This window comes from Dermacentor albipictus, chromosome 7 (assembly GCF_038994185.2).
Source record: "Dermacentor albipictus isolate Rhodes 1998 colony chromosome 7, USDA_Dalb.pri_finalv2, whole genome shotgun sequence".
Lineage (NCBI taxonomy): Eukaryota > Metazoa > Arthropoda > Arachnida > Ixodida > Ixodidae > Dermacentor > Dermacentor albipictus.
The window spans coordinates 108,811,844-108,830,057 of NC_091827.1; the positions used below are offsets into that span (position 1 = coordinate 108,811,844).

General features: G+C 47.1%; 1 protein-coding gene across 3 annotated transcripts; it reads left to right on the forward strand.

Annotated features, from left to right (window-relative positions):
* Positions 1-3,931: 3,931 nt before the first annotated feature.
* LOC139047574 (uncharacterized) lies at positions 3,932-17,676 on the forward strand. 3 transcript variants are annotated; one of them, XM_070521423.1, is made up of 5 exons: positions 3,932-4,008; positions 6,567-6,679; positions 9,062-9,229; positions 15,098-15,166; positions 17,260-17,676. In XM_070521423.1, the coding sequence occupies exons 1-5, from the start codon at positions 3,972-3,974 to the stop codon at positions 17,353-17,355; spliced, it is 483 nt and encodes a 160-aa protein (XP_070377524.1). In that variant the 5' UTR covers positions 3,932-3,971; the 3' UTR covers positions 17,356-17,676. The 3 variants fall into 3 exon arrangements, with proteins under 3 accessions (XP_070377524.1, XP_070377526.1, XP_070377525.1); XM_070521425.1 differs by having other exon boundaries at positions 9,062-9,198; XM_070521424.1 differs by lacking the exon at positions 6,567-6,679 and having other exon boundaries at positions 3,956-4,004.
* Positions 17,677-18,214: the final 538 nt, after the last annotated feature.

The following is an 18,214-nucleotide window of genomic DNA, read 5'->3' on the forward strand; positions in this document are numbered from 1 at the left end:
TAGGCACAGGTATACGCGTACGGACGTTGAATCGGCGGTTGAAGCAAAGCAGAACCAGCGCAGAACGATCAACATCATTTCAGCTAAGGAAACCAGCAGTAGGTTGAAGGTCTCACACCAAGGAGTTTATTGACTGGACGAGGCAGAGAGGTTGGCCGGAAAGTGGAGTATCTGGCCTGCTACTCTGCGCCCAGGAAGAGAAAACGGAAGAGGGTCACAATGGGGGTTGCTGATGGGAGAAATGACATGAAAGAACACATCGCATATGTGCTTTTATAACATTCGCGAGTGTAGGCCCGTGTCACCTAAGAAACGTGAAGCAGCAAGCATTGCCTCTATCGTCTGCCAACTCTCCGGCCATGTGCTTAGCAGGAGGTCCTCCGATAGTGGTCTGCTGTCTAAATGCCTCAACGTAGCTGTCAGCGCTGTTGTCTGTGTCCTTTCACTCGTCCCGTCGTTTAGCGCTGTTTTTATCGCTCGTAATCATGAACCAACCAGCCCAAATGCGTACTCTTTTGTAGCTGTCAGTGTCCGTCTTTTGCGCGCACGGACAGGGCACACCATGAGCAAATGGCCTATAGTCTCAACAACGCCACACACTGAATTGGCCGGGGAGTCCGCCAGTACAGTGATATGCTAGTACCTGCGCGTGAAAGCGACGCCTAAATGTAGTCCGTGTAGCAGGTAGGCATGAGGGCGTAGAATTCCACGCGGGATTCGCACAGTGAGAGCTCGGGTGAAACTTGGTGACTTGAAGTAGGTCCAGCTCGTACATTTTATCTGCTTCTGGGTGCACACGGGTATGTGTGCAAGGATTAATAAAAGTGATCACAAGTGGTTAATCTGCCAGCGTCCTCGAGCATGAGTTGAGCGATTTGCACGAGAGAGCGCATCTAATAAATGAAGACTTGTACATATAAGGCGCTAGGTCCTATGCATAATTCTGCAGCTTGGTTCTTGCGAAATGTCTTCTGTGCGCTGTCAAAAATTTCTGAAGGAAACAGAAAAACGTATGGCAATTTCGTTACAAATACTTTTTCTTAGCGCTTGTTCTTCTTTGTCTGATTCGAGCAAAATAGCGTGCTTATTGCTCTGTGTAATGTTACGAAGGGTTGATTTATTTCAATAAGGCGGTTACTTTACTCACGCCATGACTGCTGCTTTCATGTAGAACGAAAGCGCGAAATTCTGGAATACGATTGTAAAAGATCATACAAGTAAAGACAAGTATGGTACGTAGAACATATGAGAGGTGACCACTCGCAAGACATCTGGCACCGCACGACGCCATCCAAGCATCCACTCTACAGGTTTGCATAGTCATGCTATTAGCCGCATGACTCGCCCTGGTTGTAGGTGTACCTTATTTATTAACCAAGACCCCATGGCTCGTGCATACGAGATCTATTACCTATACCTGCTGGGCTCGGGAAGTTATATGCATAGTAACCAAAGCAGTCATAGCCGCGTCTGGAAGCACCAAACAAGCATTTCAAAGTACAATTATTGCAGTAAGCATTCTTTAGATTTCATATTTCGAAGGACTAGAAAATCCGTTACTCGATTTTTCGAACTTCCCAATTTAACGAAATAATTCGAACGCGGTCATCACTCCGTTAAATCGAGTTTCAGCTGTAATGCCTTTCTTCCAGCTAAGTGCTGTGTACTTCCTGCATTGAAAGTATTAATAATGTAAAATAATTGAAAATGTATTATGCGAAACAGTTATGAAGCCGCCAGGTGATAAAAATGCTAATGAAACGTTAATAACAACGAAAAGGTAAGACACCAAAATCAACCGGTTGTCTCATTGCCAGTGCACAGAAAAACGACTTTTACAAGGTCCCCATCACTAACTTGGATTGGTAATTACGCTTTCAGTGATACTCTCTCTTCGGGCGTTTACACTATAGGATACTGCAATTGGAACATATGTTGTCATCATCATAATTTATTATTCCCGTAAGGGCCCCATGTGGGGTATTACATAAGGGGGAGGCAAAGCAATAATACAAACACCGAATGAATAGTCATGTACAAAGCAAAAAAAGGCAACAACTCAGAAGACACTAAAAAGAAGAGGTTTTTGCATAATTAGTTGCAAATATGGGTGGTTAGTAACTTTCGAAATTTCGAAGGGTTTCGCTCTAAACAATGGATTCCGGGAGCGAGTTCCATTGTTCTATTGCAGAGGGAAGGAAGGATTTGTTAAAAGCGTTTGTAGAACCATGGAGGCGTTTGATACATAAAGAATTGAATAGACGATGTGATGAGCGAATGGGTGGAAATAAAAGTGAGGAACGAAGTTCAGGAAAGTTATAGTACAATTTATGGAATAGGCAGAGTTGCGAAATTATGTGTCTTGATGCTAAAAGGGGTAGACCAATAGATAACTTTAAGTTAGTAACGCTGATAGAGTTGTCATAATTCGATAAGATAAAGCGGGAGGCATGATTTTGAGTAGCTTCTAAAGTGTCAATCAAGTACTTTTGATGTGGATTCCAAATTGTAGACGCGTATTCTGATTTGGCATGGATGAAAATTTCATATGCTAGTTTACGAAGCGACGGAGGAGACAAGGATAGGGATCTTTTAATATAGTTAAGGGATCTTGAAGCATCGGCTGTTATTTGTTGGATGTGGTTCGACCAATTTAGTTTGTTAGTGATAAAAACGCCAAGGTAGCGGTAACTGTCGACCTCAGATAAATTCACAGAGCTCAAAGAGTATAGAAATTTGGATGTAGAGAGTTTACGTGATACATGCATTAACTTGCATTTGGTGACATTTAGTTCCATCATCCAGCGTGAGCACCACTTGTCAATAGAATTTAGGTCATTTTGCAGAATGGATTGGTCATTGTTAGTAGTGACACGACGGTAAATAACGCAGTCATCGGCGAATAGACGTATTGTGAATGATATGTCTGTCGGGAGGTCGTTAATGTATATTAGAATAAGGAGTGGGCCGAGGACGGATCCCTGTGGTACAACGGTTATTACTTTGGTAGTATCTGAACAGCGACCGCCAACACAGGTGTTATATTTAATTTTCTAACGGAAACAAAGAGACTGTCATGTAAAGTTATCGTTTTATTTTCCTCAACATAAAAACGAAAGTAATAACACCAAATTTTAAAATATTATAACCTGCAAATTGATATTAACGATGGCTATTCATTTTATATCTCTTTCTTAAATTACATTCTATTTATAGGAAGCCAACAAAGGGGAAATTACATGTACTTATTAATTGAATTAAAGAAATAATAAATTACTAGAAATGAAAGGGGATGAAAGGAAACTGGGTGCAGAAGCGGCATGAACCCACGCCTTCGCATTACGCGTGCGTTGCTCTTACCAATTGAGCTTATACGGCGCCGTTTTCACACACACTTTCTGGAGTATTTATAATTATCTACTAGAACTAGTGTTAGTCAACGCCGCACCTCACGGCCTTGACAGCGGCCGTCAAGACCTTTCGTTAATTCAAATTATAAGTACAGTCAACTGCAAAAGTTTACGCGACGCAGGATTTGCCAAGAATTCTCGCGAAGTGTGGTCACACAGGCTCGAATTAAATGTTCTAGCATGTAGTAGTCTTCGCCACCTGCACAGTGATTCATTGAATACGAAGTGTCATGCGTTAACAGCGCAGGAATTCACATTTCAAGGGAAAACCGCATCCCGTAAACTTTTGCTGTTGACTGTACATGTAATTTCCGCTATGACATATGCCTTGGTGTCTTTGTTTGTAGGCTTTGTATGATATGACTAATAAGAATCGGTCCCTCCGTTTACTTTTTTTTCGTTCAAAATTTCGTTTAAGTCTTATTTCTTCCCATTTTCCCTACTGCCGCCCCCTTTTTTTATGGCCGATCCCTCGTAGTGGGTTGAGCCATAACCACAGGCACCAAACCAAACCGAAGCGAACCAGTGGAAGGAGAAATAGAGGAAGTGGGCTGCGGCAACATGAACGTCTCCGAGTTCTCCGAATTTCCCGGCGTAGGCAAGCGAACCGACTCCTAACTTTTCCTCCGTCCTATCAGTAGCTTACACTGAACGTTGTCACGTCACAGTGACTGGGAAGCGCCAGGAACAATGTCAAAAGTGTTAACACCATAACTGTTTATTGGGCGAATTCGTACCGGGTAAGAGGAACAACCCTCAGCTTACAAGAACGTCTTCGAGCACGGTCGTCGTATCTCGACACCCTGGTTTAACAGATATATTTTGAACAGCGCGGCACAGGACAAATAGTAGGTGCACGGGACAACAGCTCTCTGACCTGTGCCTCCTTACTATGACCGCTGTCGCGCTGTTCAAAAATTCCGATGTTAAAAACGAGCACGCTGTTATCGCTGGTTATGTTCGTGGTGTGGCCATGTTATACGCATGCCCAGCCGTAAATTCCTGAATAATCGGGTCGTGGTGCTCGCGCGTACGTTGTCGGGCCTTTGGGCCCTCTCTGCAGCGCGCACGGGGGAAGCCTTTGAAACGCGCGCCACAATGGTACTCGTCGCATGGAACATGCGCACCGATCGCGTTATCGTAAGAACTCGCGCGGGGGCTGCCGGGAAGGCGGCTGCCCGATAAGAAGGCAGCGGAGACTGCACTCGGGGCATTTTATTGCGAAAGCAATACTGCTCGCACTTTCGGCCCATCGGTGGTCGTGGCGCCTCCTTACACAGCTGCGCGTCACGTGACCGTGTGACGTCACGCCAGACCGAGAGGTGAGGCCCCAGCTCGCGGCATCGATGGTGGAGGTGCAGCCTTGCGCGCCGCTGCTGCGGCGCTACCGAGAGAGGGCGCTCGCTGGTGTGACGTCACGCTAGGAGGATAAATGGGGCTACAGCTCGGCTCCTCGCAGTGGTCGGCGCGCTGCCTTGGGCTATATCGGATGATGTATAGCCATAAGTTTAGCAAAGGGTAACCATGTCCACACCATAAGCCGACCCAAGGCGCAGCCAAGGGTATTGCTTTCGCAATCTTCCAGGCTTAACCAAACTAAGCCTTCAGCCAACTTTTTTTTTTCGGGGCACGGGCCTGGGGAGGCGCTGGTGGGGGGTGCCCGTCAAGGTTTCTTTCCGAGCGTGCTGCAGAGTGGGGGGGGGAAGCATTTTTGCATTGTGTCCGCGTGAAAGAGTGCTCTTGTTGTTCGCTTCTGGAACTGTGTCTGCGCGCCTGGTTCGGTGCTTGCTTGCTTTCTGCGCTTCATGCATTCTGTTAAGGCCGATCCACACGACGGACCAAATTGCTCTTTTGGACCGCGGTCCGCGCATCACGTGACAGGACGTCACCAGTTCGTGCGTACCGCCGTTGGCCCGCGCAAGACCGCGGCCCTCGCGGTCCAACAAATCGCCGAGGCTTTTCCCGCTTTCGTTTTGGCGGCGGACCGCATGCAAACCGCAGCGATTTTGGCTTAGCCAACGAATGTTGTCCGGCAACAGAGTGTTGTCAGCCAAATCCAATCTAGTTTTCGGCTCAGCAAAAGCCAGTCAAGCCAGTAGTTTCATGTCCGCCGTTCCGCTTACACGTGCGTGCAGCAGACATATTTTTCAAACACCGTGTCCTCTTGGAGTGACGAGGAGGTTTTTTCATTTTGTATACCTCGTTGAGCAGTTTCCGGCTTTGTGGGGCTCGAGCCGGAATGATAACAATGATAAAACTCTGGCCGAGAGTGTAGCTGGTTGGTCTGCTCTGCTGTCTGCTATGCGGTCCGCTGTGTGGATGTGCTCTGCGCCGGACCGGACCGCGCCGGGACGTGACGTCGCATCACGTGACCGAGCGGCCCGCGGACTTGGTCCGTCGTGTGGATCGGCCTTTATCGACCGGAAGATCGTGTTGGTTGACGGCGTGTAACGGCCGTTCTTTCGTCGCTCCCTTCGGCTTGTATATTTTGTTGCCTCGCTGTTCTGCTGCTTGCTTCTTTGCCTTGTTCTTTTCTGCTGTTGGCCGCGAGGCTGCGGTAATTGTTTGAGCGTTTCATTATATCGTAAATTAAAGCGGTTTTTGTTCCTTGCGCCACTGGTCCTTTGTCGTGCGGGTCGCGGCTCGCGGACCCCCTGAGCGAAGGCGAGGGGCCTTCAACGTTCAAGATTACCTGCGTCGTGCACGCAATCTGGTGCACAACTTTGTCGTCATGGAACTGGTGACGACGTTCTGCTGGTGCATCGATCGGCAGTGAATGGTTGGCAAGCTACTGGTGCACTGTCGCGCTGGTATTGGGGCCAGTGGCTCAGTCTCTTAGCTTGCTACACAGTGCCGTCGGTATACACTTGGAGGTACAGTCTTTGAGCTCCTTACGTTGAACGGTGGCCATATGCTTCCCTATTGAGCGCTGTGCCGCATGGCACTTTGCCTCGGATGCCCGCGACTTCTCCGCGCACCTCGGGGGTTTTTGTGCGCCGTTCCGGATGGGTTCTGGCATCGCAGAGCGCGCACCGCTGCCGAATATCGCCTTGGAGGTGCCAGTGCGCGGCCCATAAACGCGTGTGTGTCGTAGGATAATTATCGCGGTTGTGTTTGTTATCATTATTGTTGTTGCTGCTGTTCTGCGATCTGCAGAGGTGCCGTTGCCGCGATCTTCGATTTTCGGAATCAAGAGGAGGCCTGTCTTCACCATTGGCCTCCACAACTACGTGGGCAGACCGAACGGGATCCTTAACTTCTTGGAGATGGTAGGTGTAGAAATTTGGGTCTGCGAATATTTGAAATCTCATACTGGAGTCGAGTAGCCCTTGTTATATATATGTCTGCAGAATAAGCGTGAAGACCAGCTTCCGTGCAGGCCATGACGTCATAGACACAGCTACCCTAAGGTTGCCTACCGCAAAACTCCTGGTCCAGGTATTAGTGCACGGTTATATCGGTCATGAGTCCTTTATCTTCGTCCAGGAAGGCACAGCTTGTTGCGGCCGTGAATTGAAGTGACTCGACAAAAAACAACACGAAGTGTTCATTTGTTTTTTTTTTTCAGTCCACGCGCCTGCGCACCAGCGACGTCATAGGTTTCTTTACCAACATAAAGGTTTTCTGTACTAGCACACCAATATTTTTTTTGTATGTTCTCACTCGCGCTTGTATTCATGATGACCAACACTCACTCGCTTTCGTATACAGTGACATTCATTCACGCTTACTGGCAACCGCTCGCGCTCGTGCGTGCGTCGAAGCTAATGCACGGCCAATGTCGACGCCAATTCGGGCACAAACTCACGGCCACTAACAGTCGCCGGCAGTCACGTTCATGTTCACGTGACCTCTCTTACGTGCACTCTCGTTGACACTCCCCACTGCCCTCCCCACGTGTAGGGTAGCAAACTGGACTCAGTCTGGTTAACCTCCCTCCATTTCCTTCTTCCCTTCTCTCTTTCTCGTTCACACTTCGCGTTCACTGAAATCACCGGCGCTCGCCTCAATACCCGCGTCGTGTCACCTCCATCTCGCATCACTTGTTACTCTCTCACGCGTTTTCTCAAGCCTATCACATCAGTCTGGAACGAGTCAGCTGCAGTCGCGAGTGAGCACGCCGACCCACGGTTTGTGGTATTCGGTTCATAACCGATTGCGAATTCACCGTTCCATGTAGTCGAACACTCGCGCTTAGTCCGAATGTGAGGGATGTCGCCGCTTATTGCGTTCTAGAGGGAGCAAGCCGGACGCGAGTGGTGAATGCGTGGAATGATTGTCGCTGCCGGGTGAGCCGCGCGGGTTACCTCGCGGAGGTGCCGGTCTCTGAGCGAACGCACGAAGTGTGCCTAGCTTCTCAGTAATTCAAAGAAATTCACTGCGAAAACTAGACGCGAACAACAACAAAAATAACACACGGACAGCGACACGACAGGCGCCAAACTTCCCAACTTCAAAAGGAGCAAGTTTTCATAACCACAGCCAAGTCACGTGATCGCGGTGAACGTGGTACAACATAACGAACGCAAGAACGAATGCTCAGTGACCAGCTGCGCACATTAGGCGCAGAAGGTTGCTCAGAAGAAAAGGAGCTCCTTGTCTAGAAGAGATAGAGACGGCATGCTGGCACAGGCATCATCCATATACGCTCGATCTAATAAGCCTCTAACCTGCCTCTCTGTCTTTTCCCTAGCTCGTCCTATAAACTTCGCGATGGGAACATAATGTAACATCGTCAACAGGCTCTGCCAGCATGTTCACATCGATCACGTGACTCGGCCGTGTTTATGAAAGATTTTCCGTTCTGAACAAACTTATTTTGAACGTTGGCGCCCGTGTTGTCGTTGTGTTCTTTGTCCCCATCTAGTTCGCGCCGTGAATTCTTCTTTTTTTTAATTGTGACTAACCAACTAGCTCAAACCAAGATTCTGCTCTAAGTAATTTTTCGAGTAGGGTTGTGTGAATGTCGGAAATTTTGTATACGAATATACATGATAGAATTCGCTTGTGCAAATGATCGATTGTCTGTTTCTTTTTAGAACATAGGGATAAAGTAACTTAGTTGATCCTCGTGGGTAGAGTAGCTGAAGCATGGATGGCAACTGTTCAGAATGATTCTGCCGCTGGAGAACAACGGTTGTTGCGCGGAGGGCGCCAATACCTGGACGAACGCACATCTGCCTATAACTTCTGCCGAATAATATAAAGTCATTCGATAAGAACGATTCCTTTTATGACGTCTACTGATGCGCCGTCTCTAATTAGGCAAAATGAAATATTTCCTAGTCTCGCCATCTTAGCATCCTTCAAAGCATGAAAAAGAAACGATGTCCGTATTTGTAATATTAAACTAATTTCCCCTAGCGAACACAACACTCTTATACCTGCATCCGATGAGGCGCTGCTCCCTCGTCCCACTACTGTAATGCGATGGCGCTCCAGTTCACTGAAAAACATTTGCTCGACGTTTGCAAACTCGTCAGCTGAGCCAACATTTATTTGCGATCGGCATCCCCTACAGCGGCGTTTGCACGGTAAAAAAAAAAAAAAAAAACGTACGTTTCGAGCGTGGGCTCCGAGATGGGCGCGGCGCGCGATCCCGGAGGCTGCATGTTTCGAGCCTTACAAACTCGCAAGCTGTGCATGCGCAGATCGGCGGCCTCTACCTGTACGTGCTGGTTTCGGCCGTCCCTGGGGATTCGAAGGCGGTGCGCCTTCTGTCCAGCTCGGCGTTCACGTTCAGCTTCAACGGCGTCTGCATGTTGGTGGCCAGCATGTCCAGCCCCCAGTGCGCCTTTTACCTGCCGCGCACGCTTTACGTGAATTGTGTAACGTATAAATTGTTACGGCCTTGAAGGGTCGGAGGGCGGAAACACATTGATGTACAGTCGGCCAAAAAAGTTTTATAAATTGTTAGGGCTTGAAGGGTCAGAGGGCGGAAACACATTGATGTACAGTCGGCCAAAAAAGTTTACGGAGCAAGAGACCTAACAAAAAGCGGAATATCTCCGCAGCCTCCAGATGCAGCCTGGTATTTCCATTTCCAGCCTTTACTGGTATATGCGAACAACATTGTGATGTGCGGTTTTACTGGCTACATTTAAAGGCTGCTCGTATACTTAGCATGTTCTGAGACCCCGTGGTCCGGCAACGTTTTTGGTCGACTGTACGTGTTATCACGAGTAACTCTCCTGCAGCTTATTTGGTTTAGAATGATGAGCTGTTCGGCTAGTTGGTTTGACAGTATATCTTGCAAAAGGGAGGGCAGAAGAGAGTGCGATTGTGAAGAGGGCGGCTATCTTCTGCAGCCCTTTAGGGAGCATGACTCAGCGCCTTGGGGAACGGGAGGAGGGCATAAAGGCAAAAGAAAAAAAAGAGAGAGAGAAGGTCGACGCGATTGCAAAGGTCGGAACCGGTAGGTGCCGCTGTAAGCGGTAACCATGTGTTGCGGGAAAAAAAGGGGGGTGGGGGAAGGAGACCAGGATAGGAAAGACGCTTTCCTGGCGTGTTTCCTGTTTTGGTCGCCTTCTTTTTTTTTCTGCAACGCTTCTGCGCTCCCTTTTGCTAGATTTAAAGTTCATTGGGATGCGAGGAGAGAACGAGGAAAAATATAGAGTCACGTAAGCTATACCCGCAGACAACTTTGTGTGGCTACGAAAGCAAAGCTACGGGCGTGTGGCTGCTGCTCACGTATTACCGCACCAAGTAGACCGACAGCGCTCGACAGTTCTTTTGGTTGCTTGGAACAGACGCGGAATCGGTGCAGCTTCCACTAGCGACGGTTCCGCATTTGCCCAGACGCGGAAAGGAAAAGCAGCTTGATTTGCGCTTGATTCACGCTTGAATCAAGCTTGATTAACCTACGACACTAATGAGGACAAATAACATCAAACTACTTCAAGTACGTAGGAAAATGTACCGTTTGTTGTTCCTGCATAAACTTTTATCACATAAACTAAACATTTCGCATCCCACAGAACTTAAACAGCTATCCTCTAGAAGAACACACCACACAGGAAGTCATTTAGTGGAACCAATTTTTCAAGAACTGAAACATTCAAACACAGTTTTTTTTTTCCCGAGGACCGTTTCCCGACTGGAACTGTCTTCCGGGGGCCATTTTGCAGTCCCCTAATTTTGTTGAAGCTCTAGAAGAGCGTTTGTTTGAGTTAATGAGTGCTGTATATGTGCGTATATGTACATGTGTACACATATTTTTCTGCTTGTTCTTTAGCGGCAATCTGTTAAACTGCCGTTCTTTTTTTCTTTTTATGTCACAGTGTATTTCCATGCCGTGTATAGCCCCTCCTGCATGGGCCATAACAGTTGGCCGGCAGTTAACAGTTGACCGGCAGTATTCTGAAAATAAATAAATAAATAAATAAATAAATAAATAAATAAATAAATAAGTAAATAAATAAATAAATAGATAAATAAAGAAATAATTAGTTAAATAAATAAATAAGCAAAGCGTTGCACTCAATGCTTTGTTCTGTCGTATTTAACTGTTGCTAATAAGGTGTTTAAGTTTTCGCTTTCCCAGCTTACACCACCGTGAATTAAAGCGCGGGACTCTTTTCAGCAGCGCTCTCACTTGTACGTGCTTTGCTTGCGTAGCTTTCCCTTCATATAGCCACAGAAAGTTGTCCACGAGTATAGGTGGTGGCGACTGCTGCCGTTATTAAGAGGTAGTGTTGAAGTTGGTTTGGTGGCTCCGTTTCACATATATACGAGGTGTTTTAGTTGATACGTAAACAGAACTGTTTTTTTTTTATGCGAAGCATATTACGAGAGCTCAACCCAGCTCCTCAGGCGCGGCGGTGTCGCCTTGAAACCACGTGACACCGTGACGTCACGACAGAGGAGAAGTGGCTTTGGCTCAACTCTTGCAAGACGGGTTGGGTGGGAATCGAACCAGGGTCTCCGGAGTGTGGGACGGAGACGCTACCACTGAGCCACGAGTACGGTGCTTCAAAGCGGTACAAAAGCGCCTCTAGTGAATGCGGTGTTGCCTTAGAAACGAGCTGTTTCTAAGGCGTGCGTCTCTTGCTCAGGCGCACATTTCGTTGCCGCGCCGAACGCTGCTTTGCTCGACGCTCACCGCGTCCAATGCGGGGCGCGTAGTCGCTGCCCTGTAGCCCATTGTCTTACACCCCTTGGCGGGTCGACGGGAACGCTGTCGCGTTCCACTCTTGAAGGCGAAGCAGTAATGCATGAGTTGTTTCTTCGTCTAGCCGAACCAAATATAGCCAAGCAACAGCAGTTCACCAGGCTAAACAGTGGTTCAACAACTAAAATAAAGGCTAGTATGCTTCGCATCCTGGGCTTAACCTTACCTAAGCCACAGCCATTTTTTTAACATAACGTGAAATGTAGCACAATTTTGCTTCTCGCGCTAGATTACTCTCTGAAACACACATTATTTAAAATATATAAAGGAAATTAATGTTTGTCTAGTTACCCATTTTTGCTGAATAACCTTTAAATTAATTACCTTACGTGACACATCGCAATTTACAAGTTGTAGCCCGTCACGTTTCAAGTCATATGTACCTCGAACGAATTCTGAGGATGACAAAAGTTTTGCGATATGCGTTGCCAAAGTTTGCGACGACATGCTTCGGTTTTCATGTAAATTTTGAGCCTGAAGGCATAAACGTCGTTGCAGCTTCACGCTAAATTTGACTGCGCTTATCTCATAACTGCAATGCTAGCTTCAAAAGTCGTTTTGAGGGGATTGTACTTTGTGAAATTACTGGCTTCAATTTGTGTATTTCAATACGTTCGCCAGTTCTGAATAAATGATAACGGCATTATTCAACTTTTGTTAATTAACGAATTAAGCATACCGGTTTCTACTCCAAGTAACGTATACCTCTCGATATATTCCACCTCCACGAGTATACTTGTGCTAACAGGCACAGGTGATTTGCATAAAATTCGATTGACGTCAAAGTAACGCCCCCGGTATACTATGCGAGGGCACTTTGTCACACATTACGTGTGCCCGAGCATCCCATGATACCCTCCGTGGTTGCTCAGTGGCTATGGTGTTGGGCTGCTGAGCACGAGGTCGTGGGATCGAATCCCGGCCCCGGCGGCCGCATATCGATGGGGGCGAAATGCGAACACCCGTGTACTTAGATTTAGGTGCACGTTAAAGAACCCCAGGTGGTCGAAATTTCCGGAGTCCCCCACTACGGCATGCCTCATAATCAGAAAGTGGTTTTGGCACGTAAAACCCCATCATTTAATTTAATTTTTTAGCATCGCATGATCATGCTGTGTCGCGAGGCGCCGTAGCGCGGACACAAGGGGGACGAAAGGCGAGACGGACCTTTCTGCACCACAGCCATCTGGCAACACGGAACACCAGCACGCTCCAACCTTCGTTCTCACGTGCCCTCTTTTTGAGGCCCGTGAGAGTGATGATTGTGACGATGCTACGACCATGACGACTTTTCCTGTGACTCGAGACCGGATGTTAAGGCACTCGAAATGTAGTTTCAGGCGCCCATGACAGGTATTAAAAGCTGTCATTTAAGGCACATGGAGGCGCCAAATACTGTCCGTAAGGCATGCGTGAACGCTCAGTCAATAATAACTTGCTTTGTGCCTGTTAGTAATTTTACAATTTATTCGAGGATAAATTATGATTTTCTAAGGAGCCCGCTAGTCCCCTGTTTTGTGGGGTCCGGAATAAGGGATGCTTTGCGTAGGTCAAAAGATTTACCTGAAATCTAATGTGACTTCACATTACGAGAAATAAAGGTGTGAAAGCAGGGACAAAGAAGCACCATCTCCGAATTTTTTGACGGTTTCGTTGTGCCTTTATTCACCGAGCTTTAGAGTTTTAGTTTGTAAGCCGAAAAGGAACATTTAACGTCCAGCTATAGTCGTACTTTGGAGCGTTCGATGACTCAATATGCCTTCTTCAATTGCAGATTGCTCGCCTGTCGGATGCTTCGAGAGTCGATTCAGTGCCGAAAAGCTGGAAATTTTGTCTGAGAGGGAGTGCATTTTCGAACTGACTCTGTCAGCAACAGGCCCATCGGAGATGGTGGCGAACCTTTTCTAAACGTGTGAAAATGAGCTTCACGTTCCCTCTCATACTTGTGCCCGAGCATTCGAGTTTCTTGATGAGGTCGGCTAAAAAACGTAGAGAGCGCACTTAGGTGCGCTATCACCTTCAAGTGTATCGTCGTGTGGAGCAGTTTGACCCCTTCCCACGGTGATGCTCTTGTGTTGAGCAAGGCTGTTAGTAACCGCCTTTACAGCGGGAAATTGTTTGTGGTAATAATGGACGTCCTACGCTACGTCCGCTACGTCCGTCCACGTCCTCTCCTTCCTTAATATCGTGTTTGTAAAACTGAGCGCAATATAACCATGAATAATGGACTGGCTTCAGCCAACTTTCTCAGCAGTACATATCGTTGCAAACAAAACCAGGCTAAGACGAAATACACACAAAAATATATTCTAGGCTCTGAATGTTCAATATGGGCACTAACATAAGATAAGTATGTGTAAGCACAATAGAGGTGCCAGTAATATTTCGCTTGACCCATACTTTATGCTTAACAGTTAAATTGGCGCGATAAAATCGTGCGGAACATAAAGTGCGTTTTAGGTTAAGTGGCGGTCTTTCATAGATATAATTATTTTAATATAGTAAACAAACAAATAATTATTTGAACACATTATTTATTTCCTTATGTACGTATCTTTTTATACACTCAATAACGTACCTTCTAGGCAAGTGGATGCAGCACTCCGCGTCGGTTCCAATTGTACATGGTTCGCTCTTTAGGAGAACTTCGGGATGCATTGGGCCATCGATTACCATTGAAAGTAATCTTACCAACCTTGTGCTCAGCAGCGCAGCGCTATAGCCACAGAGCCACCGCGGAGTATACCGTATCTTCAAAGCGAGCAGTCTCTTACCGTAAGTGAACTTATACCTAAGTAAATTCTCAGCAAAATTTGAAACACAATCTGGAAGGTTAAAAAAAAAGAAGGTTCCGGCCATTTTATTTTCACGAAAAGCAAGGCTTGGCGTTGTATTCCAAAACGAACAATCTGACCCGAAAAACAAGAGCAAATCCCGCCTACTCATGGGTGCACTGTGTCATGAATGCATTAAAAGGCACGCCAGGGGGTAAAGGCTTGTGCGTTGTTGGTAAGGCATGCTTCATTGAACAGTGCCAAGAATACACGACGAACAAGCAGAGGGGATGACACACGGTGCTGCGTGTCGTCCCCCGCTGCTTTTTTATCCTGTGCTGTCCCGTCCTGCATTGTCCTGTCCTGTCCTGTCTCGTCCTGTCAGTGAAGAATTAAAAAGCATCTGGACGGCCCCGAGCCGTTTTATTCGCTGCTGATGCGGCATTCGGTGCGATGGAATGGCACGGGGCAACGTCCGCGAATAACGAAAATTAAACGAAACTCCTTGAATCACGAACAAAAAGGTGACACTTTTCGTTGCTGTCCATGCCCTCGCCGCGGGGAGAAGCGATGTCATGCGATCCAAATTTCGATACAGGAGGTTCGTAAGCTTTTGTGTTCGAGTGTGCGTGATAGAATTAGGCTACTCGAAAGCTCACTTCTCTGTCTCTCGCCGTGCGCTTCATTAGTAACCTGTGCATGCTATTGGCAACGATGAACAGTTTCTTTCTTCCTTTTCGCAGTACGTCGCCTTCCAAGGTCTGGGCGCCTTCTCTACCATGCAAGGTAGTCAAGAAGTGCCGGTCTATTCGGTGAGCGCAGTGTGTCGCTGGCGTCCGAACATTTAACTAGGAATGCTATGTAAATGTATTGTACAGTCAAAGCCCGCATTCGTCGAACCCGTGTTCATTCAGCTGGGGCTGTAATGTAACTACGCTCGCGTTGCTAGCTTTGGGTGCACGTAAACGAACTCCTTGTATTGAAATTCTATATGGAACCCCTTCAGTATGGCGTTTCTCATTGCCGCAGTGTCGCATGTGGGTGGGAATTTTTTTTATACATGATGATTTCTTTTTGATCCTCTTTGAAACAGGGCAGCGATAAATATTTACCTAGCCTGCTTGAGCTAATCAGGTATGTTGTATACATGCTTTTTCTTACATCTCATTAATCTGAAAGTTGTAAACCTTCTTGTAAACCTCCTTCCATAGATGGATTTATGTTATGAGCGTCCCCTTTTGAACGGAATGGTGGATTGCGCCACCAACCTCTTCCTATTATACTGTCTAATGTCCTACCGAGGTTATACAATGAAAAAAGAAAAAAAAAGCAACACTATGAACTACCACGCCCCAATTTTCTAATCCCCTTTTGCAATCTGTGCTTTTGTACGTCTCCGTCATTTGTCGTTTCCTTACTTTTCTTTCCCCAATCCTCAAATCGGCTCTTACTGATGCCTATTACGGACATGTTTGCATTACCACTGCTCCCGCTGAACCCAAGGGCTTCAAGGAGGCCAGTGGTGCCTAAATCGACCGCTGGGTAGACGTCTTCACATTCTAATAAAACATGCTCCGTCGTTTCCCTAGCTTTACCGCAGCAAGCTCATGCGTCTTCTTCTTTCTTACATCTTGCTTTATAGGTGCGTGTTCTAAGGCATCCCGGTCTCGCTTCGAAAAGTAATGAGCTTCCCTTTGAGTTATCATAAATGGCTTCTTTCCTGATTTCGTTTTTTCCTCTTAAGCAGTTACTCATGGCAGGTTTCTTTTTCATTGCCGCCACCCATGAGATTATTTCAGCCTCTCTGACTTTCCGCTTGACCTTCTTTGTTGCTGTGTTGCCCATTGTACAGGCCGCATACTTGCTGGTAAGCTTCCTAGTTCTTTTCCTCCACTGTGAATCAATGTTTTTGCTGTACAGATACCTGAACACCCTCCCAGCCCATTTACTTTCTTCCATATTCCTAAGCCGTTCTTCATACTCAATTTTACTGCGAGCTTCCCTCACTTCAAAACTAGTCCAGCCCATATCACCCTGCACAGCTTCATTTGTTGTCTTCCCGTGAGCGCCCAATGCGAGGCGACCCACTCACCTTTGGTTCCCGTCGAGTCCTGATTGTACCCCTGATATAAAGCATTTTTACACTGAAACTTGTAAAACGTCACCTAGGGAGCGTTTTGTATCCACAAGAATTTTTCAAATTGGTTCATTATAACGTACAAGAGGAGATGGAAGAAACTGAAATGCCGCGTCGCCAGACAGCCAGGAGTTGAGCTGCACTGCCAACGAACACACTGCATTTCCCGTTGCCTTGACTACCGTCCGCAAGCGACGTTAGTTCCGGGCCTTCTCTCACACCGGTGCCGAGGGACCCTGCAAGTTTACGTACCAGCCCCGCCTCCTATTTTTTTTCTTCCTCTTATCGCTCTGCGGCGCACTTCCAGCGGCAGCTTCGCGCATTCAGCTTTGCATCATTTACTGAAGACGGGTGTCGTAATCGCTGACGTTGCAAACAGCGCTTCTGACATAAAGGCGTTTACGCGTCTGGCCTTGATTCTCCGACAGGAAAGCGGGGATCCCTCGAGTGGAAGAGCGTGCGGGCATTCGTTTGAGCTCTCAGTCGTGCTCGAGCCGTGCGGTCGTGTAATACATTGATGATACGATCGTCAGAACGTGATCGAAGCACCGATCTTATCTGTTTACAATGCCCAAACCATGAGTTGAACGGAGGGGAGGTCTTTACACAGGATGCACCAATAAATCAGAACCAACGAACGTCTGCTCAACCGCAAAGCGCCATGACTGCTTAGCCAGCGCTTGCGCTGGCGATGTTGATTTGATGTTGATTCGATGTTGATTCGATGTTGATTCGATGGCAGTAACCTCTATTTCTCACTATGCTCAGATGATCGGCTACTGCGTCGGAGGACTGCACACCGTGCACTGTGTCTACGCCTACTTCAAGGTGTACATCCAGAAAGGAGATACGGGTTGGTTCTGAGGAGTCTGCACCGTCGAAAGCCCAGCTGGTTGTGTTGCAAAGCGTCTTCTGTACTTTCTAATTCAATTTTTTGCGCGCATGCATTGTAAGGTTAATCTGCGCACCACCGCGCTGATGCTTCATCGCCGAAGAATCTCTGTGGTTCGATCGTAAATACAAGTTCCCTGTTCAGAAAACAGCCCATTGAGGGACGGTGCGACTCTAAGGTTAAACCACTGATCAAGACTGGTCGGTAGAAAAAGTGAACTGCTTGGCTCTGCTTCACTGCAGCGTACCACTAACATAAATAAACCGCTACCTGACGCTTTGTCGGGAGTCACAATTCGATTATAGCGAAGTTTTTTATCTTACTATAGGTTGAGCAACCAGCAATGGGGGTCTTTGTGTAACGGAATGACTGGCCTTTGACTGACTTATTTTATGGCTAGCTGTGGCTACCTATGGTGGGCTGGTGGCTGGCTGGGTGCTACAACGGGCAGGGCTGAGCTGGGTTGCGCTGGGCCGGCGTGGCATGAGCTAAGCGAGGATGGCATTTTAGAAATTGTCAAATTCTTCCATATTGTAGAATTCGCCATCTTGGAAGCTCTGATTGGTTGAAAGTGACGCCACTTCAGAATTTGACAATATGATGGAATTTGAAAGTGTCCAGAGTGTACACTGGCTGGCTGGCTGGGAAAGTCAGATAATGTCTGCTTGGTTGCAGGCCCCATAGGTCAATTACTTCGTTGATTTATTAACTGTGTGTAGCCCTTCGTCCTGGAAACAGGAATTTACCGGGAGATGTAGAGTACCGTGCCTATTACCCCTTCCCAAAGCAAGCCCATGTTTCAGCCCTTCCAACGAATATATTCAATAACAG